Here is a 25,709-nt window from a genome sequence, read left to right on the forward strand (position 1 = left end):
AAAAATAAAATAATAATAATAATAATAATAATAATAATAATAATAATAATAATAATAATAATAAATTATTTAGAGATGCTTTTGATTATTAAAATGGAATGAAACCATTAAAATGGAATCAAGAAAAATAAAGGAAAACAGAATTTGGAAAAATTTAAACTGAAAAACGCATTTTATAGGGCCTTAAAATTGCAATTTTTGTCAAAATTTTATTATTAAAATGGAAAAATTTGTTTTTTTAATGTTTTAAATTAATTAGGCATTTTATTTTGATTTAAATTTGTCAAATTTTAGTAAAACGGAAAAAACTAAATTTGAGAAAAAATTAAACGGAATTTGGGATAAAAAAAAATTTGATTTGCCAGATGCTTATCTTAAAACAGCATAGACATTCCTTATTACCTATATTGTAGATGAGTCCGGGTCTGTTACCATGCTGGATGACTTTAACTGCTCTCACTCCACTCCCCCCATCCAGAGAGAAACCTTGGCACCATCCTGGAACACCATCTGGGTGGATCCCTTTACCGATCCGCATGGTGCACCTGTTCAAAAAGGACAAGACTTGAGAGAGCTTTAAGGAATAAAGGGTAATTATGTAGTTAAATTACATTTCTGCTATGTTGAGTAATAAATAAATGATATAATAAATGAATAAAAAGGTGGGGGAATTTATGCAGGCTAATTAAATAAGACATACAAAAACATTTGATTGCTGGGCATGGTGGGAACACACAATGAGAATTCTTTGGATTTTCCCCTTCTCTTGCACTCACATATTGGGTTGCTCTTTGTCAGTGTAGCAAAAGAGCAATGGGCTCAAACTCCTGGCTAACTCATGCTCCTCAAACTGCCCAGCGGCATCCGTTTTCCCATTGTCCTGGCGGAAGATCAGAGGCAGCCCTGTAGACACAATAATCAATGGAAATATTACAGATGTGGTGCAGTACAGTTGTGTTCGGTTAAGGTTTTGAATTCATATCATCAATCTATAGTCAATGCATAGATCTGAAAGCATACCAGTCTTGTTGACAAGCCAATAGGGAGCAGAGATGAGGATTTTTAATGCTCCTTGGGCTCTGAGAACAATCCGTATGGTGAGACAGAGCAGCCGTTTGTTGACATCATATAACCACATGCGCACCACATAGTTTTGTGTACCGGGAGGAATGAGCAGCTCCTTACACACAGGAAAGTTCTCCAGGAGCACACCTGAGAACAAATAGCAAACTCATGATGCTTTATGTCAACAGAAATGTGGATTAGTAAAGCAACTTAAATATGTGATAAATTATCATGTACTCCAATTCACCTAATTCTATATTTTGTGACGTGTCTGCTGCATGCAGCACTGCCTCTTTGCCTGGTTTCATGGTTCCCTTGATTGAGGTCCCTTTGATGTAGTAGTTAAGGTCACAGGGAAGAAGGTTGGCCAGCACCAGGGTGGGCAGCAGATAGATGGTGTGACCTGGCTGGCGGTAGATCTGCTTTGTACCTCCTGCTACAGTTTTGGCAGGCTTCTGATCGGGGTAGTTCTCTTTTTTAATGACAACACAAAACCTAAAAATGTACAAAAGGGTTTACAACTCAAGATTCTTTGATATTTTCTTTCTCCAGTCAGCCTATTTTTACCTGAAGCTGCGCTTGAGTTGTTCATCAAAGTCTGCTGACTGGCACTCTCTCTTACTGCTGCTGACCTCACCAGGCCGCTCCACAGAGGTCCAATGGATGGGCATTTTACAGAAGAACAACCCCAAGCCTTTAGGTCTCGCCTGAAGCCTCCAAGAGGTCAGATGGAGAGGGATGGCCAAGGCCTCTCCAGGCAGGATGGGAGGCAAGAGAACAGGTTCTATAGAAGGTAAACAATTAAATTTAGATTCCTAGTTGATAAACACAGGTACATCATAAACAAAAAGGTGTGTGCTTACTGTCTGGAGCTGAAGGGCTGTCTAGTCGCACTTCCATAGGAACCTCAAGGTGATTCTTCACTGTGAGAGCTGACTGCACTGTAATGACCTTACGTGCACTGCCCTCCATAGTGACAGAGAAAACCACTCGAACAGGCGGCAAAGCTGAGAACTGAACAGAGATTATAGATTATGTACATACGCTAGAATAATTTAGTATAATGTTACGAGATACAAACACTTACATATACATGAGGGTGTATGATGTTGGTTCTGCTAATTGGGCTGCCAACCTACAAAAAAAGCCGTATCATTAAATTTTTATGAAGGATTTCATTTTTCATGAACTACTCAAAGATTTTGTATTTCAAAATGATGAAATAAGAGAGCAGAAAAAACCCATGAGAGAAGTCAAAGACTTCAAAATGCATGTAGAGAATCACTAATATAATGCATTTGTGAATTACTAATGAGTTAAGTGCTTTAAACGTATGTCGAAAAATTCATTCCCCACATAAAAAACCTATTAAAACTCACAGTACTTGAGGGGTTGTTTCGATCAGGAGCGGCATAGCGGAAGAATATTCCAACCTTGTCCACTGAAACTGGCTTCACCTGCTCCCAGCCTACAACACGCACCAGCAGCTGGTGGAGTTTGAGCTCATGGGTGTGTCTGTGGTCAGAGCACATCATCAGCAAAGAGGTGGAAAGAACAATCAGTGAGGTATTAGAGGACAATCAATACAGCAAATAAATTTCAGTAAACAAGTAAAAACATTTAAATATTTCTGGTCATACTGAAATATGATAATAATTCAACAGTGCATGGCCTATTGTTTATGTTAATTTGCTTTTAAGTTTGGATCCATTCTGATAGCAGTGTTATTACTGTTTTTTTTTTTTTTTTTTTTAGTTTTTTTAATATTACCTCAGCAACTTACTTACTAAATATGTTTAAGTTGAAAGTAAAATTGAACTAAAACTAAAATCATAAGTTAAAATTATTTTTTAAAAAGCAATAGCTTATAAAAAAAATGACATAGCACATAAATGACCAAAAATACACTAAATTATAATGATAATTACAATATAAAAATAAAAGCTACTTTCAAAATATTAAGAAGTAGTATATAATATTAATGTATATTAAATAATATAATTTTATATATATATATATATATATATATATATATATATATATATAGATATATATATATATATATATATATGTACAGTACAGGTCAAAAGTTTGGAAACATTTCTATTTTTAATGTTTTTGAAAGAAGTTTCTTCTGCTCATCAAGCCTGCATTTATTTGATCAAAAATACAGAAAAAAAAATGTAATATTGTGATATATTATTACAATTTAAAATAATTGTTTTTAAATTTATTATACTTTAAATTATCATTTATTTCTGTGATGCAAAGCTGAATTTTTAGGATCATTATCACATGATCCTTTAGAAATCATTCTAATATGATGATTCATTATCAAAGTTGGAAACAGTTCTGCTGCTTAATATTTTTTCAGAACGTGATACTTTTTTAGGATACTTTGATGAATAAATAAAATTAAAAAAAATAAAAAAAAATAAGGGTTATTATAGTTAGAAGCTATGTTTTTAAAATATAAATATTTTGTAATAACAATATACACTACTGGTCAGTAAATTGCGGTCAGTAATTTTTTTTTTCTTTCTTGGTTTTAAATAAAATCAATACTTTTATTCAGCAAGGATGTGTTAAATTGATAAAAAGTGATAGTAAAGAAAATATATTATTAGAATATATATTATTAGAATTTTTTTTTTATTTTGAATAAATGCAGTTCTTTTTAACCTTTTATTCATCAAATATATTAGACAGCAGAACTGTTTCCAACACTCATTATAAATCAGAATATTAGAATGATTTCTAAATGATCATGTGATAGACTGGATGTTACATGTTACACTGAAGGCTGGAGTAATGATGCTGAAAATTCAGCTTTGCATCACAGGAATAAATTATTTTTTTTAAAGTATATTCAAATAGAAAACTATTATTTTAAGTTGTAATAATATTTCACAATATTACTGTTTTTTTCTGTATTTTTGATCAAATAAATGCAGGCTTGATGAGCAGAAGAGACTTCTTTCAAAAACATTAAAAATAGTAATGTTTCCAAACTTTTGACCTGTACTGTATATATATATATATATATTTTTATATATATATATATATATATATATATATATATATATATATATATAAAATACTTTTCACGACCCAATAAACTACAGATGAATTAAAACAATTTCAGCTCAAAATTTTTTCCTGAATATCTTGCCTGCTAAATTACAGGCTAACAATCTAAATAAATTAAGTACACAAATTGTGGGGCAACTTCAAGGATAAAATGTTGGTGGAGCAGGACCGTGATTTCTGTAACTTTACAGCTTCTGCAGCATTTCACATGGGAACAAGAAGTCAAAACCTCTAAGCTATGAACAATCCCAGAGTTGGAGAGCCCCTGTAGTTACTATTCATTTCTATTATAACTGTGCCCCTGAGCATGGCACTAAAGCCAGGTTTTCTCCAGAAAGTTTGTCATGAAGCTATTCACTTTATGAAAAAAAAAGGCTGAAATTCTCATGAGAAAGCAAATATAAACAATGGTGTCCGACGCTAGCACATTCAAAGCCAAGAGACACCCTCTTCTACCTGTGTCTCAGTTTCTCCCGGGCCTCAAACTCAAATGGGATCTCCTCCCCTGGCAGCACCTCTCTCCACTGGCTGATGTTGTGCGTATCATCGGTCCCAGGCCCATGCACATCAGATATGGAGCCAGCACTACTGCTGTGAGACAGCGCCACTCTGTGGACACAGCAGAACCACCATGCATTTTTACAAACTATTAAATACAGTTGAATATTGTAGGAATAATATATGCGCTCTTCTGACCTGGTTGGTGTGGTAGTGAGAGTAGCAAAGTACATAGTGCATCCAGTATGGTTACGTAAGGCATAGGGCACAAATGGTTGTCTCTTCTTGGAGAGCTTCATATCCGCTGAAACAATGGCATGAATATAAAATAAGCCACAGGCTTTCATTAAGCTAGTGAACAATGCCAACTATCAGGTATTTTGCACCAAATACTGACTTTGAAAATGTTTTGTTGGGAAATTAACATGAAATGTTCCTCCCTGAAGTACAGCCCAAATCATATTTATATTAATGGAGATTCCACGGAAAGGAAAGGCTATAAATGAAATCAGTGAAAATTTCAAACAAGAAAGCATGATTTAAAGAAAAGGATGGCATCAAAACAGGTTTAATATATATGGTTGTAGGTTAAGGGACAGGGTAAATGAAGGGTTAGGGTTAGAGAACAAAAGCCCAGAACTCAGAGAACGAGGCTATCCTAAGCTCTATGACACCAAACACAAACACGATCTTCTGACTTCTCTATAGCTGGCTGCGCATCTATGAACTGTACCTCGGGCATGAATCTGCTGCTCGAGACAAGTCAAGCTGGTAGAGCTTCTAGTTCTAAGGTAGGCAAGAGGAAGACCTGACAGCAGAGAGAAAGGGTTAGGGAAAAGAGAAGAGATAGATACATGCTAGGAGTCTGTGGGAAGAGGGGAGACGCATACGGTCAAAGAGAAGGGCAGAATGAGACGCACATATCATGATAGTATATGCTGTGGTCTTATCGTACAAACAGCTCATTGTTAGTACCAGTTCAAAATGATATTAAGATTTAGGTTTATATTCAAAAGAAATAAACCTGATTTAAACTGTTACTTGTTTTAAAATAAATTTATTTGATGGATTTACAGTTTCTAACCATTCATCATTAACTTGTCTAAAGCTGAAGTGTATTGTGAAGTGTTTTGATGTTCAAATACTATCCTACCATCCTAGCTTTAAATGTAGAGACAACTATGAGGAAATGTTTTGTAGGCTGATTTCTCAGGTTGATCTGACCAGTGATGGGACACCTGTTTGATAATCAGTATCTTTGCAATTACACTCCCGTTCAAAATTTGAGGTCAGTAATTTGTTTTTAAATAGAAATGAATACTTTTATTTAGTGAGGATGCATTAAATTGATCAAAAGTGACAGTAAAGACATTTGAAACTAGATTAGTATTAAAATAAAAGCTGTTCATTTGATCTCTCTATTCATCAAAGAACACAGAAAAATGGTTTTCACAAAACTATTAAGCAGCACAATTGTTTACAATATGGATAATAATAATAATAATAATAATAATAATGATAATTTTTTTAATATTTGTGTTTTTTTAGTAATAATAATGAATATTAGAATGATTTCTGATGAAAATTCAGTTTTGACGTCACAGGAATGAATCAAAATGTAAAATATATTAAAATAGAAAACAGTTCATTTAAATTGTTATAATATTTCTCAATATTACTGTTTTTATTGTATTATTAATTACATTTATAAAGAGTAAAAAAAAAATTCTTACTGACTCCAAACATTTGAACAATAGTGTACATATGGTGACACTTCAGCTTTAGAAATTATGGATAAAGTATATTAAGCTCTAATGTAAGCAACTATGTAACACACAGTGTTGCAGTGCAGTTCATCTTTTTTTAAGAGCTGAAAGAAAGTGCAGCTTAAACAAACGGCTGTTACTCACTCTGGCCAAAGGAGGGGGGGTCCACTGATGATCCCATCCAAGACAGGGCGGTGGAGGACTGTGGCGACTGCTCGTCTTCCTTGCAGTAATCTGCTAACCACGAAGTCTTGGTGGTGCTGTACTGCTCTGTTTGTCAGAATGACAGGCCGCAGCAGAGTGTCAAAATTAACATACCACTCATAAATATGGAAGCAAACAGTTAGAGAAAAGCATGGAGGCCTATGAGTGTGTTTGACCCAGACTATGTACCCAGTAAGACCGAGGTGATGTTGACATCCAGCCTCTGCTTGGCTCGAACTCCGATCTTCAGGCGAGGAGGATGGAGCCGGCCTGCCGCCTGTCGCTGCCAATCCAGGAAACATGGCCAGGGCTCAATGAATGGCTCCCAGCCTACAGATCGACAGATACAAATGTGTGCACTCATGAATGTACACAGGAATACACAGTGAACAGTCTACATTCAGGTCACAATTAGCTCACAACTCAGTCCTTGAAAATGACCCATATATTCTTCCGTGGAAATGTGACATTAGTTAAAAATGTGTCGAACAGAAAATGGTAAACGTGTCAAATGGAACATTTTCTTATTTTCTCAATTATTTTACATCCTTTTTTCTTCCGTTTTATTATTATTTTATTTTTTTCACAACATTAGATATAATACCTAAATTCACTTTAGCTTATATAATAATATAATTGATTGATTTAGACAAAATAGAATTCAGTTTTAATATTATGTATTGGTTATCAGCTATAGCATAAAAATAACTATTAGGCAGAATTTTAATAGCAGTGCATCCCTACTTTCCAGGTATAAGTTAGCTTAAGCATCCCCTTTCAATGTCTCAGATTTAAATTTAAATTTTATTTTTGTGTAGATATTTGTTGAGATGTTAATTGAGATGGTCCTACAAAATGACTTTAATCTAGTGGGTTGGGTATTATTTTATTTGTAGTGTAGATTGACTAACTTTTGAGAAGATACTGAGATCCAGGGTGGCACACAATGCTTGAGATCTTACCTGAGAGTTCTCTGTTGTAATAATCTCCAGACAGAGTGAAACTACCCTTGCCTTCCTGCATAGAGCCGATCCTCTGGAGAACATAAAGACCTGTGATAGAGGAGAAACGCTGCTAAATAACTTCCTGCCTACAGTATATTTGATATTATGGAGTATCACAGTATATGATCATCCTCACGTGAGAAGGTGAGCTCTGCCAGAGGGACGTCACAATCCAGGCAGTCATCGATAAAGCAGATACACACGCTCTCGGCCTTCACTTCCACTCCAGATAGGGGAGGAGCCGAGTGGCTGCTGGAGTCTGAGTCGGTTCGGCTTCGGCTGGACATGCTCTCTGCGTTCTCCCATAGCCATGTGACAGCTTGGTCCAATTGACCTGTTATTCAACACACACACACATATAGACAATGGATCACACAATTCACACATGTTTTCTGTGATTTTGGTAGACAATTGCACTGGTGTACCTCTACAGTGAATGAGTGCCCGTCTGCAGTCTTCCCTTTTGAACCCAAGATCCTGTAACCGTTTAAGCTGACCTTCTAAAATAAAATATTTTAAGAAACTTCAGCAAAGCTTTTTAAATAAAGGGATAGTTTCACTCAAAATTAAACAAATCTTCGGAGATCTCTTTGAGATATTCAAATAGAAACAATATATATATATATATATATTTTTTTTTTATCAGTTAACAAACCCAGTAAAGCCTCTGTCTTTTGCCTAAAGCTGTCCTTTGATTTGGATGGAGTGTCTGTGCTGGCAGTGGATGCTGAACTCTCAGCTTCTGTGGCAGTGTCCGAAGGGCCGGTAGATCCAGTGGTTGGAATGGACTTGGCTATTGCCAGGAAAAGCTGTACATCATTGTAGGAAAGACGGATGTCTAGAGCTGGAAACTGGATCTGTGGGGGAAACCAAATCTTAAATTGTGCACCTATAGTTCATCCTGACCTGTGGTTCAGTTTAACTCAATACTGACCTCCAACAGAGGTGGAAAGTCCTCTATGTTGAAGGCATCAAGGAGTCCTGAATTGCTCTGGTACGTTGGGCTGCCACAGAGCTCCAATTGTACATTGACAGGATCAATTATAGACAAAGCCGTTTCCTGTTCACTCCCCAGTCGACAGGAGAATACCTAAGCAGGGGTGGAAGAAAACAAAAAAAATTTAAATCGGACAATCAAACCAACTACAACACTGCTTTCTTTTGTGTCATGGATACTGTCAAATCATAGATATCCAGGGCATTACCTCAATGCCTGCTAAGCTGCCAGAGAAAGGCCTGTCCAGAAGTCGAGGCTTGTAGGTGAGTACAGTAGTGCCTTTCAGAATGATAGCATTGGTATCCAAACTTGACGAATCTTCAACGACCACAAACTCTGTCCCTAAAGGGAAAAAAGACAACAGAAATTCAACAATGCAATTTCATACAGAAACTGCCCTCACATTATTTTATTTTTTTTATTGTAATAATATTTTACAATATTACTGGTTTTACTGTATTTTTGATTAAATAAATGCACCCTTGGTGAGCATAAGAGACATTAACTGACATTAACTGAAGTGTATTTTTTATATATACAAACACGTTTTGTATATATATTTTTATATACAGTCAAACCAAAATTTATTCAGACACCTTCAACATTTCTCACATTGTCACTGTTTATTCGCTATAGAAAATAATAATAAAATATGACAAAACTCAGAGTTAAACGGTGTCAGTCACATATAGTATCAAATTCATCTTGATAATTGATAATTGTAAAGATGTTACCTGTCACATTGATTTTGACCTCCAGGTATTTATCTTGAGTGACTGGCACCGTGGATCGTTTAGTGACCACTCCGCTCTTGACTGTTTTGGGCATGACGGCTCCTGTGCCGCCTTGGTCACTGCTGCCACTAGGCCAGCGCTGGTGGGTAGGCGCTGCTCCTTTTTCAGCAGGCATGTGCAGAAAGTCCCTCACCAGCTGTAGCCAATCAAAAATGAGGAAAACTCGCAGATTGTTTAAAATCACAGTGAAGCATGAGGACTCCTGCGTAGATCTGTAAGAGAGAGGATTTATAGTAGAACAAGCATTTACTCTTTAGATGCATTTAAATGCTTTCGGTGGCAGCCCCAGACCTGTAATGTAGCTCCAGCTGCAGTGAGGCCCGGTTAGCGCTGGTCCTGGACGGCTGCAGAATGCATTCAAACACATTGCGTTTCCCTTTAGTGGGTCCACTGCTCCCAGTGAATCGCGTGTCATGTGCCAGGAGTGAATGAGACACCAGATTCACAGACTTGGAGCTATTAGAGAAACTCTCGAACAGGAGCTTCGATTTCATAAAGTCGAACCTTTTAGGAGTAAAAGAGTAAACACATTAGTTATCCTTACAGTCTATAAAAACAGTGCAAAGAAATAAAGCATTTTGAACAAACAAGTACCTGGCCAAGGAGTGGTTATGGCCAGTGGAGTTGTCCAGTAACTCCAGCCTGACGTCCTTCATGTCCACCAGAAGAGACAGGGATGTGTACACATCACCACTTAACACGGTCTGCAAGACGACACATGTTTTAATACATTGTGAATAACCTGCAAATATTATTTTGGGCTTTGCCTTTAGTACAGATAGGACTGTTCAAGAAGGTATAGGAAGCGATGGGAAAAGAATCAAGAAATTACCAAATCTGATTTATAAACAAATTAGCCATTCTACATTATTTTTTTAATTGGTCATTAATATTTTGGTCTGATTTTTCTTGTTATTTTTATTTTTAATGTTTGTTGAAATTTTCATTAATACATTGTGATGGCCCACAAAGCCTGCAAATTACTTTTTTAAATAAACAAATTAGCCATTCTTCATAATTTATATCAGTTGTCATTTTTCAAATGTAGGGTAATTTTTTAAATGGTGGCAAGCTAAAAATCAGATGATAAAGATATGCCGGTTTTAACTGTGAACCACAAAACAGTTCCCATTTCAAAAGGAGTATCAGCAAAGTTTCTGTAATAAGCTTACATAGGTGCTGGGGTCTTGGAGATTGTAAGGTCTGAGGAACTCCTCCACAGGCTCTCCCAGGTTGTGCTCCAAGAGTCCGCGGATAAGCTGATACCTCTCCAGGTCTAGGGAGCAGTGGACAGAAGACAGGCTGCCGTGGATAGACATGTTCGGGACAGCATGACTTAGTTCCCTAAGACAAGGTGGTAATGAAACACGTGTTCAAAACAAAGACAAATAAAACCTAAACTGGGAGTATGTTTAAATGAGGCAGAAAAGCTTAAGATACATAAGTACAGCTGACTGACTTGTCAAGGTTGCGCTCTACTTTCAGCTTTAGATGGCAGCGCTCCTTTAGCAGCGCCTCTCCACTCCTACGCACTGCGTAAGATGGGAAGATCAAGTCTGTTTCCAGATGCTTTCCAACACTGTCCCATGGCTCACAGGGAAGCCGCTCTGCTGCAAATATGTCCATCTCCTGAAGGTCCAGAGCTATACAGTCCAGCAGACACACATGGTCTTCTGTAACACAAGGGCATGTCAGTTACCATATGAGTTGAGGCAGATATAAATATACAGAAGGGTCCAAAGAATTAGTCCACTAGTAAAAATGCTTTTATTACAACACGTTGGCATCATCTGCACCCTATATGTTTCCCCACACTAAAGTGCATCTTAGATTCTGGGTACTGACCTGGACTCGATGGCACATCTGCTTCTGGGATGCATTCGAGGCCAGGCTGGGGTCTGCCCAGGGTGAATCCAGAAGTTGTCCCAGCATCCGAGGCAGACTGGGCATCCTTCACTCGATCCTTCAGGAATTATTATTTTGTTAATAAACAGCCAAAGAGAGATAATTTTAAAATTGCAACCAAAATATGAATTGTTAATTATAGAAGCACTATAGAAATTTAATTGGAAATAAGATTGTGTGATCTTAAAACGTTTAGATTTAAAAGATACTATTTAATTGGAAATAAGATTGTGTGATTTGCACTGCAGCCAAAAGACTGACATAGAAAACAGTGTTGACATCAATTCCACCATATATCACTCATGTAGGATTATAGAAGCACTATGGAAATTTAATTGGAAATAAGATTGTGTGATCTTAAAACGTTTAGATTTAAAAGATAAGGTATAGTTCACCCAGAAATGAAAATTCTTTATTTACAAAATGTCATTTAAACACCATAAAAGGATGTTTTAAATAATGTTTACATAGATCTTTGCCATACAAATGCAAATAAATAAATAAAAATCAGCATACAGTACATAAAATGTATAAGTGAGTAAATGATGAGATTCTTGTCATTTTTGGGTGACAATTACATTAAATTTCACTGAATTGGAAATTCAAATGGAATTTATTTAATGTGAAACTCCTTGCACAAGTCATGAAAAAAGCAAAAAGAGAAGGGACACCGTCATATTACCAAAAAAGAAACACACATCAGATTAGCATTTCCTGATACCTTATAATGTGAGGGATACTTGTATGATTTAGCATGCAAAACCAAATTCTTCAAACACAAATAATAAGATGAATATTAATGTTCATAAACTGTTGTTGTTAATTTGGGTCTCATAATAACACAGCCACGCATGGATTAAATTAAAGGTGAATCCATACTAATATAATTTTTCTACTAAAAAACTGTGACCTTTACCATGCAGAGTAAAGAATGGGACTACATCCATGAAGCACTTTCCTCAATGCTTGTTTGAGAAATTTAATTTAAGCTATCAATCCTCAATGCGCCCCCCCACCCCCCCAGGTTTTTCACATTGTGAAATCATTATCAGAATGCAGCAAACCGACAGTAAAATGCTCCTTAAATGCATCCCACAGGTGCAGAGTGGTGGTGTAGTGTGTATATGGTGATGGTAGGACTCACCAGAGAAGGGAAAAAGGTATGTGCCATTGTGAGTTTCTCTACCTTATCTCTGAGAGAGAAGGTGCCACGAGTGCCAGCAGGCAGGAAGTGGTTACGCACTCGGAGTTGGCCCAGGTTGGCCACTATGAGGCGTCTAGAGCGGGAGCTCTCTGGGATCAAGAGGACAGGAGCACCTGCCTCAATGTCCAGCAGCACACGAGCAGCTCGCTGTGGGCGCACATGCACCTGTAGGGTAGAAGGTGAATTAAAACAATCCCCTTTAAAGATCACTGCAAAGTCATGACAGCCTAGAATTAAATCTCACTCCATGTCCGAATAAAGTCATCTATTTTTAAATGTTAAGCTAATTTAGAGTGATTATATTAAGGTAAACAACATGAGAGTGTTTTACATTTTCTGTTCATCATGTGTTGACAAACTTAGCACAAAGTCGTTAATTTAACTTCAAAGTTAAAATGATCAAATGAAACTTGTTTTCAGTTAGCATTCTAACATCTTAGCACAGCACTAAATGGTTTAAAAGCACAATGTTTTGATTAGCTTGATCAAGAATGCACAATAACCATGTTGTCTAATAAACACAGAACAAAACAATTATCTGTGAAAGCAACAAAATTCTCATTTGACCTACACATCTGGGCATTTCAAAACACTTCAAAGAAAACTAACCCATTTGCAAGATAACACTGATGGTAAGAACAAAAACCTGTTAAGTAGATGCAAATATTGGTACTTTTGCTAATGCAAAGCGGAAGAAGGACTGAGAGCAAGACACCAGAATGTCCTAATGGGTAACTGCTGATCTCTAGCCTGTGGTATGTAAGAGGGGATTAGAGCTCAGTGTCCAGCCTCATCACCAGTGTCTCCAGTTTGAAGGAAATGGGTGTTGACAACAACTCTATTTTGTCTCTGCAGCGAAAGGATTGAGGACATCCAGCTGATTACCCAAATGGTTATCATAGCAGCAGTGGCTAGTCTGTTTTCCCTGGGATACATGCATCATTTACATTAGGTTGTACAAAGCAGACACAAGGATGGGCCAAATAAAATTTAAGGATGCTATCTCAACATTTCAATTTATTCCATCTAAAGTTTGCAACTAAACAAACAGAATTAAAATGGGCCCTTACAGCCTGACCCTCAACAGCTGCTCTCTGCCTGCCCAGGATATCCTGCAGCTGTGTGAAGTGCTGGATAAAGGCCACCACCTCAGCCTGGAAGCGCTGGGTGTGGACATACTGTACTGAGGCCATCTGAAGAGACACCTTTATATCATATTCCCGCTGCAAACAGGGGTCAGGTTCGCCATACCTGGAGATAGAGGCAATGTCAAAATTAAATTAAGGACACAAAAAAATGTGAAAATGTGGACCTGTATGTAATATGCACAAAATGCTAGAAAAAAGAAAATACTTGTGTATGTCATAGACAAGGGCTTCTCCACCATGTGTTGTGAATCTCTCTCTGTACAGATCACCGTGGGGTGTCAAATCACTCAATGACAAACTTCCCAGACTTCCTTGCAATGCCAGATCTCCATCTAAAAGTGTGGTGTACATAAAACATACATTTTCAGGAAAAGCTTTTTTCTGATTTTAAGAAATATTATTATAATTATACACACCAATCATTTCCATATGCGTAAAGAGTTTAGAGACACTAGCTTTAGCAAGCTCGTTGGATTTCTTCCTTAGTACCACTGATAAAGAGTGAACCTGTGGAGGAAGTACACAAGTCATTTTCTTTAAAGTTTATACTGTCCATAATTTTTTAAATGTAAGGAAACATGTTGTTCATTATACATTATTTTTAAAGCATTTATTAATAGATATAATTTACTGTACCTTTAAATCTAGCTTTGTATTGACCCTTTCCTCAATCTCTGTATACAAATCTCCCAGATCATTGAGGGTACTATTTTCCAGTGAGTGTTCAGGCTGAGGTGTGGTGGTAGGCACTTTCACAGCATGGTTATTAGCAGTAGAGCCAATGCCAAAGAAGTCTAGAATCATTACCCAGGTTTGCAGTGTGATGAGAATATCAAGGCAGTTAAAGTCCACATCAACACTACGGCCGATACTGCCATATCGTGTCTTAAACTCTGGGTGCCGCCTATCAACCATTAGCACGTTGATATGTACCAAAGAATCATCAAAGTCTGGCTGTGGGTGTGGAGATGGAGTATGGCGAGATGGGGATGGAGGAGGGGTACCGGGGCACTCTGCATCCTTCTTGCTCTTCCGACTGGATGCAGATGGTGTACTGGGGTGCCTCTGATAGAATTGGAAAACATTCTGTGCCTCTTCAAATTGTGCTGGAAGAGAACGGGGCATTTCTGCATACAGAACATTGGAAGTTGTTGGGCAAGATTGTGACAGGTATTCCTTTGGACTGAAGGTGGAGGGCTTTGGAGCACCTCTGGACACCATGAGGTGTTTGTACTTTGATTCAGGGTTTTGCTCTAGCAGGTCTTCCATTAACAAGGAGTGAAGGGCTAGTTGGATGGAGACTGAATGGGGGTGATCTTTGGTGAAGTCCCCCTCCAGGTCTTGAAAGCGCAGACTGACCAACCCTTGACATCCTTGGTTAAGGTCTCCACTCAACTGCACTTGCAGCTCTGAGACCCGAAATATGGCCTTCACTTGGGTAAAAGAGTGAGGCTGGAGAGGGGGGCTCTCGTTTTGCAGTGGACGTGTTGCTGAAAGGGATGAAGACAATGAGGAGTAAGAAATGCCAACATGAGGGGGGTCATGAGCAAAGAGTCCACCTTGCAGATCAGGGAAGCGATGTAGTTTAGTGGAGGAAGGCGTGGGAGGTGGTGGTGTGGGGTGCTGACTGGGCATTACTCTCTGATCTTCGATGAAGGAGAGATTATCGAGAGTCTGAAGAACCTGCTCATACACAGGCTTACACAGACACACCTGACAGAAAATATGACAATTTAATAATATGGAATTTACATATGACAAAGAGACAACTGTTATGCATTTGGGTAGTGCTTTACCTGGATGGCATCAACAAATCTTCCATCCACTTTCATTAGCCCAGTGCTCTGGTAAGGTTCTTCACTTGAGAAGGTAAAGTACAAGTTTTCATCAACAGGGACTTTCTCAACAGTGAGCTTGATGGTGGCATCTTTGAGAATATGAAATGCTGAAAGAAGACGCAGAGATGGAGATGTTCAAAAGTGCCTTGAAAGGACTTAAATATAAAGAAGGGGGAAAGCTTCATGAATTCACCAAATTGTATTTCCAACTTACCTTTTCCTCGGCTCAAGTACTCAAAAAAGTCATGTCGTGTAAATTGTGGCTCGTTCAAATTAATGTTGCCACCATGAGAAAGTGAGGGTCCAGCCATGGCGTTGCTGTTAAGTTGTGCTCCTTTTCTTAAAATCAGGTTGCTTGTGTTGACTGAATAGAGTCTTATATCTTTCACTTCAACCTGCAGTTTCTCCCCTTCTGAGTCATGCCCTGTAACAAAGTTTTGAATTCGTATGCTCCCTAAATGTCCTACAAGCAACTCAGGGTGACCAGGTTTTCTAGGAATAGATACAACTGGGGATTCTATACTGACATCTAGAGTCAGCTTGACCATAAAAGAATCCAAGCCTGGTTCCTCTTCAGGGACACAGAAATCGTCTTCCTCAAATGGGTCAAGTGTCCAGTTACACTGACTCTGCCTCCTAGATCTTCTGTATGGGTTCTCAAAGAGAGACACCATGCCACTGTACTCTGCTGTTTTCGTTGCCAATACAGTAGAGACCTTTGTAGCTGCAGTTTTCAGCACAGACCGGAAGTTGTCTTCTACTTCATTTGCTGATAAGCTGAGTTCTTTCAGGAACTTTGCTGAGTGGTTATAGTGTAAAGATGCCATCCGAAGTTGGAGGGAGCATTCTCCCTGAGATTTTTCCATAAAACGGAAACTCAAAGCTTCAGAGGGAGCCATGCCAGCAATGGAAAAGAATGCCACACCATCTGTAGAGGAGCTGTCTTCTACACTTCCAATACTGACCACAAACTGACTTCTGCCACCTTCCTGAGTCAAGTCTACAAGCTGAATGCATCCTAGTGAACCATTGACATCCAATCGACTTCCCATCGAAACATTGACTTTTGTGCCATTTATGCTGGCAGTAGCAATTTTCATGCCTTTTTTCTCACCTCCTAAAACAGTTCCGGTGGTAACAGTTCGCAAAAGCAGCAAGTTTAACCTGTGAATTTCAACAGTTAACTCCTTATTCGGGACATAAGTGGACTGATAGCTCTCCTCATCGTCTTCTCCATTAGGCAGTGGTGGTAGCTGTTGCGTTGGAGAGTTTTCATCTTTGGGGAAAGACTGCTGAAGGAATTTTAAAAGCTCTACTATGGTTTCAGGGTTAAGGATGATATCCAGGTTGTTGACCTGCATGGAGGTGACTTGAAGAGAGCGGTCCAAGTTCATAGAGGGGCAGTCTGAGCTGACAAAGTGGTATTCCAACTTAATGAGTGCCTCCTGGTCTCTCAGGGGGGAGCCCCATGGAGATGCCTTGTCAAAATCAAAATCTGCGGAGTCCCTGTGCAGACCTTGCAGTTCTGGAGATTTACCATCTGGCGAGACAGGTGATGTGGGCTGGCTCTCTCGCAGACTTCCAGTAGGTACATCAAAACTTAGGTGTTTATGAGATGCAACAAGAAGATCAAAATCAGAGCCATATGTCTGCAATGTGTCTACAAGGTAGAGCCCATGGACTGTGAGGGAAACCATGGCATCATAAGGTCGCTTTACAAAATGTGCATTTGTTCCAAATACTTTCAGAACAGAAATATACCGGCCTCCACTTTCAATGCCAAGTTGCATGTAATTGATGTTAAACTCTACTAGCAGAAGTCTAGATTCCACAAGCACCTCTCGAGTATGTTGCTCAAGTGTCATCACACTCTTGGTAAGATTTTTATCGGAACTCTGGAGCTTCCAATCACTATCTTCCCTCTGAAAGATCTTCTCATGACGAAGTGTAAGAGGGTCAGGGGATTTGAGGTTCTCCCCCTGTTTGTCACCTGAATTACCAAGTCTAGCCAGGCAGCTTCTCAGGGCAGTCATCTTCTCCAGGTTGATGTGCACTTTAAGGTCTGGTAGTGTTCCTGAGAGAACAGCCCCTGGAAACTGAGGGTCTGATGTGTATCGTAGTCTTTGCTCTAGCTGTAGTAGGACATTGAATTTCTCCACCACATGAGTGGGGCCCACTTCACTGTCCTGTAGATGCTTCCAGTTGTCTTTATAGTGACCAACCATGATCTGGAGGTCATTGAAAGATAAGGAGTACTTCTCATATAGTTTTTTGCTGACAATTTGGGCCCCTTCTGTTGACTTAAGGCTAGTAATATCACAGGGCCTCTCTTGACCTTTGACATCCACCTCTTTCTCTGGAGGTGGAGTCCCAGGAGGTGTTGCTAATGGTGTCTGGAATTCTTCATCACTTTCTCCGTCTGTCTGAGAGGTCTCAGGATTTGTTTTATGATCTTCTGTGGGAGGACAAATAAAACTGTCACAAGTTGCCATCAACTGCAATAAATTCAGAATGTATGGAAAGACTACAGCAGAAAATTTGATTTGACCAGAACCAGTTACCTTCGTAATTAGTAAGAAGAATTCGCCCAAGGTCTACCACAACTAGCATGGGGTCTTCAGACTGAAAATCATCTGGGAAGATGACTTGAGGGGCACATATATCTAATTTCATAGTCCAGTGCTTACTGTTCTCCTATGAAAAAAAAAACATAGCAGAATTATTCCTTAATATCTAATTGAGACTTTAACTGATTGCAATTAAATAAAGTCCTCTCTTACAATGAACTCTCCAACTAGCAGCTGATCAATGGTTTGTCTGATTTCTGCCTTGGTTTGCATCTTCAGCTTGTTGTATTGCCTCCTGGCTGCTTCAGCCACTCTCAGCTCTAACTCAGACTGATATCCAAATCCTGGAATATGTTATATAAACCATAAGGAACTGATATTTCACAAAACCAATTAAAACTAATTTAAGATAGATGCTTATCCTTAATGCGCACCCGATGTGTGGACCCTTCCTTTGTAGAAAAACTCAGCCACTTTCTTGATAGCCTGAGGGTTATAAATGATATTGAGAGGACTGGTATTAACCTCCAGTCTTCTCTCAAATTTGCTCCTTATTGGATTACGTTCATAAATCATCTCAAAGACAGGAGGTGCTGATGAATCCGCATCAGATGCTGAAAAAAGACAAAATAAGAAGTTCTTAATTAGCCTTCATAGACATTTATTGGTATATATGTATTTTCATACAACAGATATATGTTTTAATTTATAACTCACATAGATTGCTCATTTCTGTGCAGTTAGTCTGGCCAAAAGGCTGACTGATAGCAACAGCAACCTTGTCCTTAAAATGTAAAAAAAGTTATGAAATCAATTATTACACTTATATTTCTATCACAGATATTTTCAGCATACGAAGATTAGTGTTGGCAACAACTAAATTCAAATGAGAGAAAAAACTAACCGGTTTTGGTGAAACAAGGACAGGAAAGATGGAGCCCTGGGTAGTGAGATCACGGAGAAACAGCCCACCAAGTTTCACTGTGAGTAATGAAGACTCTGAGCGAGGAAGAGACTCAACTCTGATCTTCACACCTGCGAAGCAAAATTAAAAATGTAAAACCAACCTCCAAGATTGAAGCCATTGAGACGTTACTGCAATAAGTAAATATATATATATTATATAAATACCTGAAAACTCTAGCTGAATAACCCCGCTCTCATTCAAAAGAGGTTTCATTTTGTCTTGATGGTACAGGGTGACAGCTGCTTTCTCAAGGATAAAGTCCAACCGTGCAAAGAGATGATCCTTTCTTGTAAAGGTATTCAGTGTCTGTGAATCCTCCAAAGGATCAAATAGATCATCTGTCTCAGCTGTTTGGAGGAGAGAAGGGACTTGATACATGGTGCATAATTCTATGAAAATGTTCTATATAAATGTAATTTAATACAAACAGACATTTGTAAGAAATTAGTACCTGCAGAAATTATTTAAAAATCATCATTATAAATCCTTTTTCGGTTAGCATTGATGGAAGACTCACCAAGAATTTCCCACTGGGCAGTGCCAGATAGAAGGTCATCTGAAACCAGTTGTCCATCTGGCCCTCTTTCACTTCCCCCATACCAGCCACCCCAGCCTGGGAACCAAGACTGCAGATACTGGATCATGCCAGAACTCCCACTTTTAGGTATAGTGCCTGAGGGAGAGGAGGCTGGGGTCTCGTTTGTCATAGGCTTTAGTAGACTCTAAATGGATATGAGGGATGTATAAAATACATGATTAATTAGTGTTAAGTATGTGATTATATTGATAATACAATTAGATTTTTTTTTTTATTTCTTCAATGACTTTTAACTCTGACATTTTCAGAGACCTACAACTGTGCCACTAAAGTAAGTCATCTCAGCTTGCCTCTGCAATTTCCTCATGTTTGCGGGAGGAGACATAAACAGTGTCCCGGAGAATCTGCAACTCCTCCAGTGTCTGTTCATCTTCAATCCTCTCTAACTCACACTATTGATGTGAGAGACACAGATTATGTAAGATTTCAAACTCAATAACCACTCACGAAAAGGTGAATACCGAGACATTGTGGCAATCTAACTCTTCAATCCTGTAAGTCCATAATTCTTACCTCCTCCTGTGGACTCAAAGTAACTCCCTTAAGCCTCTGGAAATACAGGCTAGTGTAGAGTTTGGCATCACGCGCCCTGTGCAGAGCAAAGTCCCAGCTGCGCTGTCTCCGCTGTTCTCTGATCTCATTCAGGTTAGCATTAACGGCAAACATCCACCACTGTCGACAGCTTCAACATTAAAAGGAGATATTATTCTAGTAAAAAATACCATTGTGAAACAAAATATTCAGGTTTTAATCAACATGACCTATTAAGTGGTTTTAAAGCTTATTTCCAAACATATTTAGGCTTATTTGTAATAGGAAAAAAAGAAACCTCATTACTTTCCACAAATGGGATGTTTTGGTCTCCACTTCCGAAAAAGCATCTCCCTTTCTCGACGATCCAGTTCTTTAAGGAATGCCATCATCTGTTGATACTGAACCTGTAAACAAGCACCAATTTAAATCATAAATGTAAACAGTAAAAGACAAAACTAAACGTAGTTTCACATATAGTATATTTTAAATGAACCAAACCCAGTTTGGTAAAAGTCACCCAGAAAAGGAACCAGTTGTAAGTAACTACTTTTGATGTTCACATTGAAGCAGATATAAAGAGGACATCATCGCACAAATCAATCAAACAACAAAAAGTTTACATGTAACATCGGGCCAATATTCCTTGGAGTGCCAGAAAACAGCCTAAAGGAAAGGTCCACATATGGGACCTAAAAAAATGTTACCTGAGACAGACGAAGTGAGAGGGGCTCCAGTTGCACTTTGCCCTCAATGCGAGGTGTGTTACTAGATCGTAGCGACTCTTTAGAGGCATTCCTCCTCACCAGCACAGAGGCACATACTGGCTCAAATATATACTGATGCTCATGGCTCTGCGTATATTTACTCATCATCTCCTGTAACAGACAATTGATCGAGAAAAAGTTCACAAAAAGCACTAGCCTTTGTGCTACTGAGTGTCCTTACATTATAAAAAATTTACCTGTACTTCTGTTGAGGGAAGATCTCCAAGCATGGTGCACTCCGTGTCCCAGTACACACTGAATTCACCAATTTCCAGCTCCTTCTGCCGAATAAGCTTCTGAGCCTGTGAATGAAGAGTTTACCTTTCATGTTCCAACATGTAAAGACAGAGCCAATTTATGAAGATACCAAATAATATGGATAACTCACTGGTTCTTTGCAGTTCTGTGCAGATACATTCTTGATACAAACACCAAAGGCACAGGGTTTCTCAGGGTTGGAGAAATCATCTTCAAATCTTAAGTGGACACCTTGAATTTTCAACTAAAAACATACAGAATAGAATTTTTTTTTTTCTAAATTAAACTATAACAACAGCAGAGTGCAAGGAAATAAGTATGACAATACTAAAAATTACCTCTATATTCTCAACTATTCTAGTCACAACAGAGTACCAGTAAGATTCTCCTTTCTGCTCACATTCACTCTGATAAAATACAAAACAATTATTAAAAACACACATAATTGATTTGTGCATTTCAGAAAAAGTTTAAAGTGATTCATAGATCACAGCACAAAAAGCAAGTATTAAAAACAACAGTGAAATATTAATATAAATAAAATAATACAATTTAAATGCAATTGAATGTTTCATTACAAAGATAGATCTTTAGAACTGTGAGTGCTTTGTCTCATTTTAATCATTTCAATAGCAAAAAAAATATTTTTAAAGCATAATGGCTAAAATAAATAAGTAAATAATAAGCATTAAAAGACAAATCAAATAGAATGGAACAGACAAATAAATCACTTACAGTCAATGTATATGTACACTAGTACACAAGTAAAATATGAAAAATGTCAGCATTTAACTACAGCAATTTATTGACTTTTTGTAAGAACATGTACCTTCCACTTGTCCTCTAGTGCCTTGAGCAGCTGTTTCTTCTGCTCCCTCTCAGCTTCTCTTTCTCGCACCTCATCATATTCCTGTGGGGGGGCAGGGCCGATAATCAGGTTCAGCTGGGACATGCAGATGACCCATGGGTCACTATGCGGTCGATAAAAAGGGATCTGGAGGGTGATCTTCCCAATGACACCTGAAAAAATTACACATAATATTTATGAAATACACACAGAATTTTGCAAACACACCAGAGTTCAAAGGTTTTACATTTTTGGAAGACATCTCTTATGCTCATTTATTTGATTAAACTACAGTAAAACAGTAAAAAAGTATTATTGTTAAAGATTTTTTACCATTTAAAATAACCCAATTGTCTATTTGAATATATATTTTGCTAAAATTTCAGCAGCCAGTCTTCCGTCACATAATCCTTGGGAAATCATGCTGATTTGCTGCTCCAGAAGTATAGGGACTGATTCTCACTAACTAGTTGCTTATTAGCATGCCTATTATTAACATATCGGCCATTTATTGGTTCTTATAAAGCACATATTTTGCATAACCATATTCATCATCCCTAATCCTACATAATTCCTAAACTTAACAACTACCTTACAAACTATTAATAAGCAGCAAATTAAGACTTTATTGAGACAAAAAGTCATAGGTAATGGTTTGTTAATTGTTAGTAATGGACATTTTAGTAGTTTTTTGAGACTTATTGTGGGTATTGGTAATTAAACTTTTTTTTAGGATTGTTTAATGAATAAAAAGTTCAAAAGTTCATTTGTTTGAAAGAGAAATCTTTTGTAACATTAATAATATATTTTCTGTAATTTTGATTATTTTATTGCATCTTGCTGAACAAAATCATTAAATGATACAAACTTTTGAACAGTAGTGTAATATTTTATAATACTATTTATGTCTATTAATACCATTGAGAAATTAATAACAATTCCTAAATCTAAGAATAAAAAACACGTTCTCAAATATCATCATGTCACAGCAGAAGAATATCCAGATAATCCTGTTCTGACATACTTCTGCTGTGCAAATGTTTCCGTAATACCCACAATTAAGATCACAAGATGCAAACACCTAACCCTTAGTTAGCATATACAACATTTCAAATGACGTTTGTGCAAAGACACCCAATAAGCATCCAATAATAAATCAAAATACATTCATTTAGGTTTAAAGATGCACTTAGATTAAAGCCTAAAACATGAATATTACTTCCGACAACTATGCTTAAAATGGAATACAAACTCATCATCAATTCAAAATAAGGTTTGTCCATCTCACAGTGGACCCCATGCTGGGATAACATAAGTTATGATCAGCTGAATAACTGCTCACTTTATCTGGAAAAGCCCCTCTAAAAACAGACCCTTTTGTTGTTTAATAAATTAATCAGCAGGGTATTTCCATAAGGGCACGCTGACATTTGCAGTATAAAGTCCAAGGTGACTGTCACATCAGAACAAAAACAAACAAATTACTTATTGATCTCTATCTGGTTACAGCCCAAAGGCTGGACTACCACTAACCTGCTTTGACCTCAAAGGGCAGATCAAATCCTCGGAGAGCATCTTTTCTTAGTGGGAGGTTCTCCAACTCCACTGCCCCTGGGTCAAAACAAAATGCATGCTTCACAAAATGATACACATCACAGACAGTAAGCTCCAATTAGCACAGACTAAAACAAATGCATTCAAATACCTTTGAGAAGGGCAATAGAGAGCTGGTCAGTGTTAAGGTTGCTCACATATTTGCCCAGATATGTGTTGAGCACCCAGGCAACAAGTCCCTCCAACATTATAGGAAGGGAAGAGTGCACTGGGATCCGTCAGTTAAAGTAAATCCTAGCAGGCGATGAACTACACAGTTAGCGTTCACTCCAGTCATCTGAAGTCTGAGGAGTCAAAGAAACACAAACATAACACAAAGATTGTAGCAGTGCTCCTAAATCAGTGGTTCTCAGCCTTTTTGACTTGAAGGCCCCCGACTGACATCAACAATATTTGAAGGCCCCTTGACTTATTTTTATTATTATTATTTTTTTTTTTTATTGGATAAAGAGTAAGGACTTTTTACCCAATACAATATTTTAGAGCTTGGAATGAAAAAATGAAAAATCATTACAAAAATGCCCATGGAGTTAAAAGATTTTATTACTTTACATGATTTTGCCAGGTCTAGAAATCACACCTAAATTTGAGCTGTTGAGGGAGTGAAAAAAAAGAAAAAAGAAAGAAAATAAATCTAATTGTACAAAAAAAGTCTGAAAAAAACATGGACATGATTATGACATGTCATGGTCTTTACCAAAAAAAAGTCACGTTTGTGATCTTTGTCAAAAATTAACACCATGAATGAAAAAAAAAAAAAAAGGAAAAAATACAGAACATTACTTTGGGGCTACAATCTATAGATCAGCCAGTCTAAATCTACAGTATAGCCAAATGAAAAATCTAATAAAAGTAATCACTTCATGGTATATTACATATGATTTTCTTTATTTCTCCCACCGGATGGTGCCAATCTACTTTACATGGACTGGATTTTAAATACCTGTTTTATATATATATATTTTTTTTTACTTAAACACTGTTTAATTGAAAATAATATAATTTTTATATTATTACATTTACATTATTATGAGGATTAGTGTAGTATCATGAAATCCCATCAAAAAACTAAATTACAGAGAATAACTATTATAAAAACAAAATATAATACCTTTAGTTCATTATGAAAAATTCACACTAATTGTCTTCGGAGTATTCTGAACACACAGAATCACAACTCTTACTCCTAAACGAATAATCTCAGGAGTTTAATGCTTACTTTGTCTAATCTGAAATCATCTTGAGGCCAGGACGTTTCGTGAGGCCCCCTAGTGGACCCTGGATGAGAACCACTATCCTAAACAATTATTTGCCACACTAAAACAGACAGACTAAGACCAATATAAGAGATTTTTCTACAATTTCTACAGTTTGTACAACAGAAACTTAGGAGCTGACAGCCTCAGTCACTTCAACTGAATCTTTTCCCATTCAGTGAAAGTGAAAGTGAGGCTTTCATCTTGCAATTCATGATAGTGAGTCAACGATGACAGAATATTCGTTTTTAAGTGAACTAACTATGTGGAAAACTTACCATTGTTCTGCTCCTCGGTCAGCCGCAGTCTCTGATCATTTCAGTCCAAATAAAGTTAAAATCTCCACTGTCCAAGCCAAGCAAAGCCCTCCTCTTTGAAGAAGAGAAACTGTCCTTGCTGGCTAAAAAGAAAGTAAAATATCTTCTTTCTTTTTAAAGTCCCTTACATAACACACCGCAGCTGACAACCACAAACGAAAACAAACCACTGTTTGTGACGAACAAAACAGCACAGCTCTCTGTGACTCAGAGACAGTGACACTGGGGCAGCGCTAGCACGTGCGCTCGTCCTTTAGCACTGCGCGACAACTGCCTGCCAACTTTAAAACATGACAAATAACTGGACAGAGCGACCGGTCACAGTCCGTAGTCTAGTTCTGCATTGGTCCGAGTCTCTTGTGAAACACGCCCTGACCTGTAGGCACAGTTTGTCGTGGGTCCTCTGCGTTCATCTCTCAACTTCCAACTTGTCAAACTGAATTCATGAAACGCTTCCTGGAACCTGCGACGCTT

At 37.8% G+C, this 25,709-nt stretch overlaps 1 protein-coding gene across 3 annotated transcripts in view; it reads right to left on the minus strand.

Moving 5' to 3' along the window:
- LOC109055083 (vacuolar protein sorting-associated protein 13D-like) overlaps positions 1-25,709 on the minus strand; it is a 43,085-nt gene extending 17,376 nt beyond the window's left edge. For 2 of the 3 annotated variants that reach the window (XM_042750896.1, XM_042750898.1), the window contains exons 1-50: positions 25,197-25,709; positions 23,754-23,946; positions 23,582-23,659; positions 22,031-22,221; positions 21,540-21,608; positions 21,332-21,445; positions 21,141-21,245; positions 20,884-21,054; positions 20,483-20,583; positions 20,159-20,327; positions 19,936-20,037; positions 19,565-19,769; positions 19,212-19,394; positions 18,985-19,115; positions 18,798-18,864; positions 18,515-18,694; positions 18,294-18,424; positions 18,075-18,207; positions 15,728-17,968; positions 15,472-15,620; positions 14,312-15,388; positions 14,092-14,182; positions 13,881-14,007; positions 13,598-13,778; positions 12,468-12,692; positions 11,264-11,381; positions 10,878-11,091; positions 10,591-10,762; positions 10,013-10,122; positions 9,710-9,922; positions 9,359-9,630; positions 8,833-8,966; positions 8,562-8,717; positions 8,283-8,484; positions 8,053-8,127; positions 7,764-7,961; positions 7,586-7,675; positions 6,813-6,953; positions 6,564-6,689; positions 5,387-5,461; positions 4,852-4,957; positions 4,612-4,764; positions 2,445-2,580; positions 2,153-2,200; positions 1,929-2,079; positions 1,633-1,849; positions 1,313-1,560; positions 1,021-1,212; positions 777-903; positions 403-545 (exon numbers count right to left, since the gene is read on the minus strand). In XM_042750896.1, the coding sequence (XP_042606830.1) occupies positions 403-545; positions 777-903; positions 1,021-1,212; positions 1,313-1,560; positions 1,633-1,849; positions 1,929-2,079; positions 2,153-2,200; positions 2,445-2,580; positions 4,612-4,764; positions 4,852-4,957; positions 5,387-5,461; positions 6,564-6,689; positions 6,813-6,953; positions 7,586-7,675; positions 7,764-7,961; positions 8,053-8,127; positions 8,283-8,484; positions 8,562-8,717; positions 8,833-8,966; positions 9,359-9,630; positions 9,710-9,922; positions 10,013-10,122; positions 10,591-10,762; positions 10,878-11,091; positions 11,264-11,381; positions 12,468-12,692; positions 13,598-13,778; positions 13,881-14,007; positions 14,092-14,182; positions 14,312-15,388; positions 15,472-15,620; positions 15,728-17,968; positions 18,075-18,207; positions 18,294-18,424; positions 18,515-18,694; positions 18,798-18,864; positions 18,985-19,115; positions 19,212-19,394; positions 19,565-19,769; positions 19,936-20,037; positions 20,159-20,327; positions 20,483-20,583; positions 20,884-21,054; positions 21,141-21,245; positions 21,332-21,445; positions 21,540-21,608; positions 22,031-22,221; positions 23,582-23,659; positions 23,754-23,850 (10,135 nt within the window). In that variant the 5' untranslated portion in view covers positions 23,851-23,946; positions 25,197-25,709. The remainder of the gene's footprint in view (positions 1-402; positions 546-776; positions 904-1,020; positions 1,213-1,312; positions 1,561-1,632; positions 1,850-1,928; positions 2,080-2,152; positions 2,201-2,444; positions 2,581-4,611; positions 4,765-4,851; positions 4,958-5,386; positions 5,462-6,563; positions 6,690-6,812; positions 6,954-7,585; positions 7,676-7,763; positions 7,962-8,052; positions 8,128-8,282; positions 8,485-8,561; positions 8,718-8,832; positions 8,967-9,358; positions 9,631-9,709; positions 9,923-10,012; positions 10,123-10,590; positions 10,763-10,877; positions 11,092-11,263; positions 11,382-12,467; positions 12,693-13,597; positions 13,779-13,880; positions 14,008-14,091; positions 14,183-14,311; positions 15,389-15,471; positions 15,621-15,727; positions 17,969-18,074; positions 18,208-18,293; positions 18,425-18,514; positions 18,695-18,797; positions 18,865-18,984; positions 19,116-19,211; positions 19,395-19,564; positions 19,770-19,935; positions 20,038-20,158; positions 20,328-20,482; positions 20,584-20,883; positions 21,055-21,140; positions 21,246-21,331; positions 21,446-21,539; positions 21,609-22,030; positions 22,222-23,581; positions 23,660-23,753; positions 23,947-25,196) is intronic. The other variant, XM_042750897.1, reaches the window with a different exon arrangement.

The sequence above is a fragment of the Cyprinus carpio genome, chromosome B23 (genome assembly GCF_018340385.1).
Source record: "Cyprinus carpio isolate SPL01 chromosome B23, ASM1834038v1, whole genome shotgun sequence".
Lineage (NCBI taxonomy): Eukaryota > Metazoa > Chordata > Actinopteri > Cypriniformes > Cyprinidae > Cyprinus > Cyprinus carpio.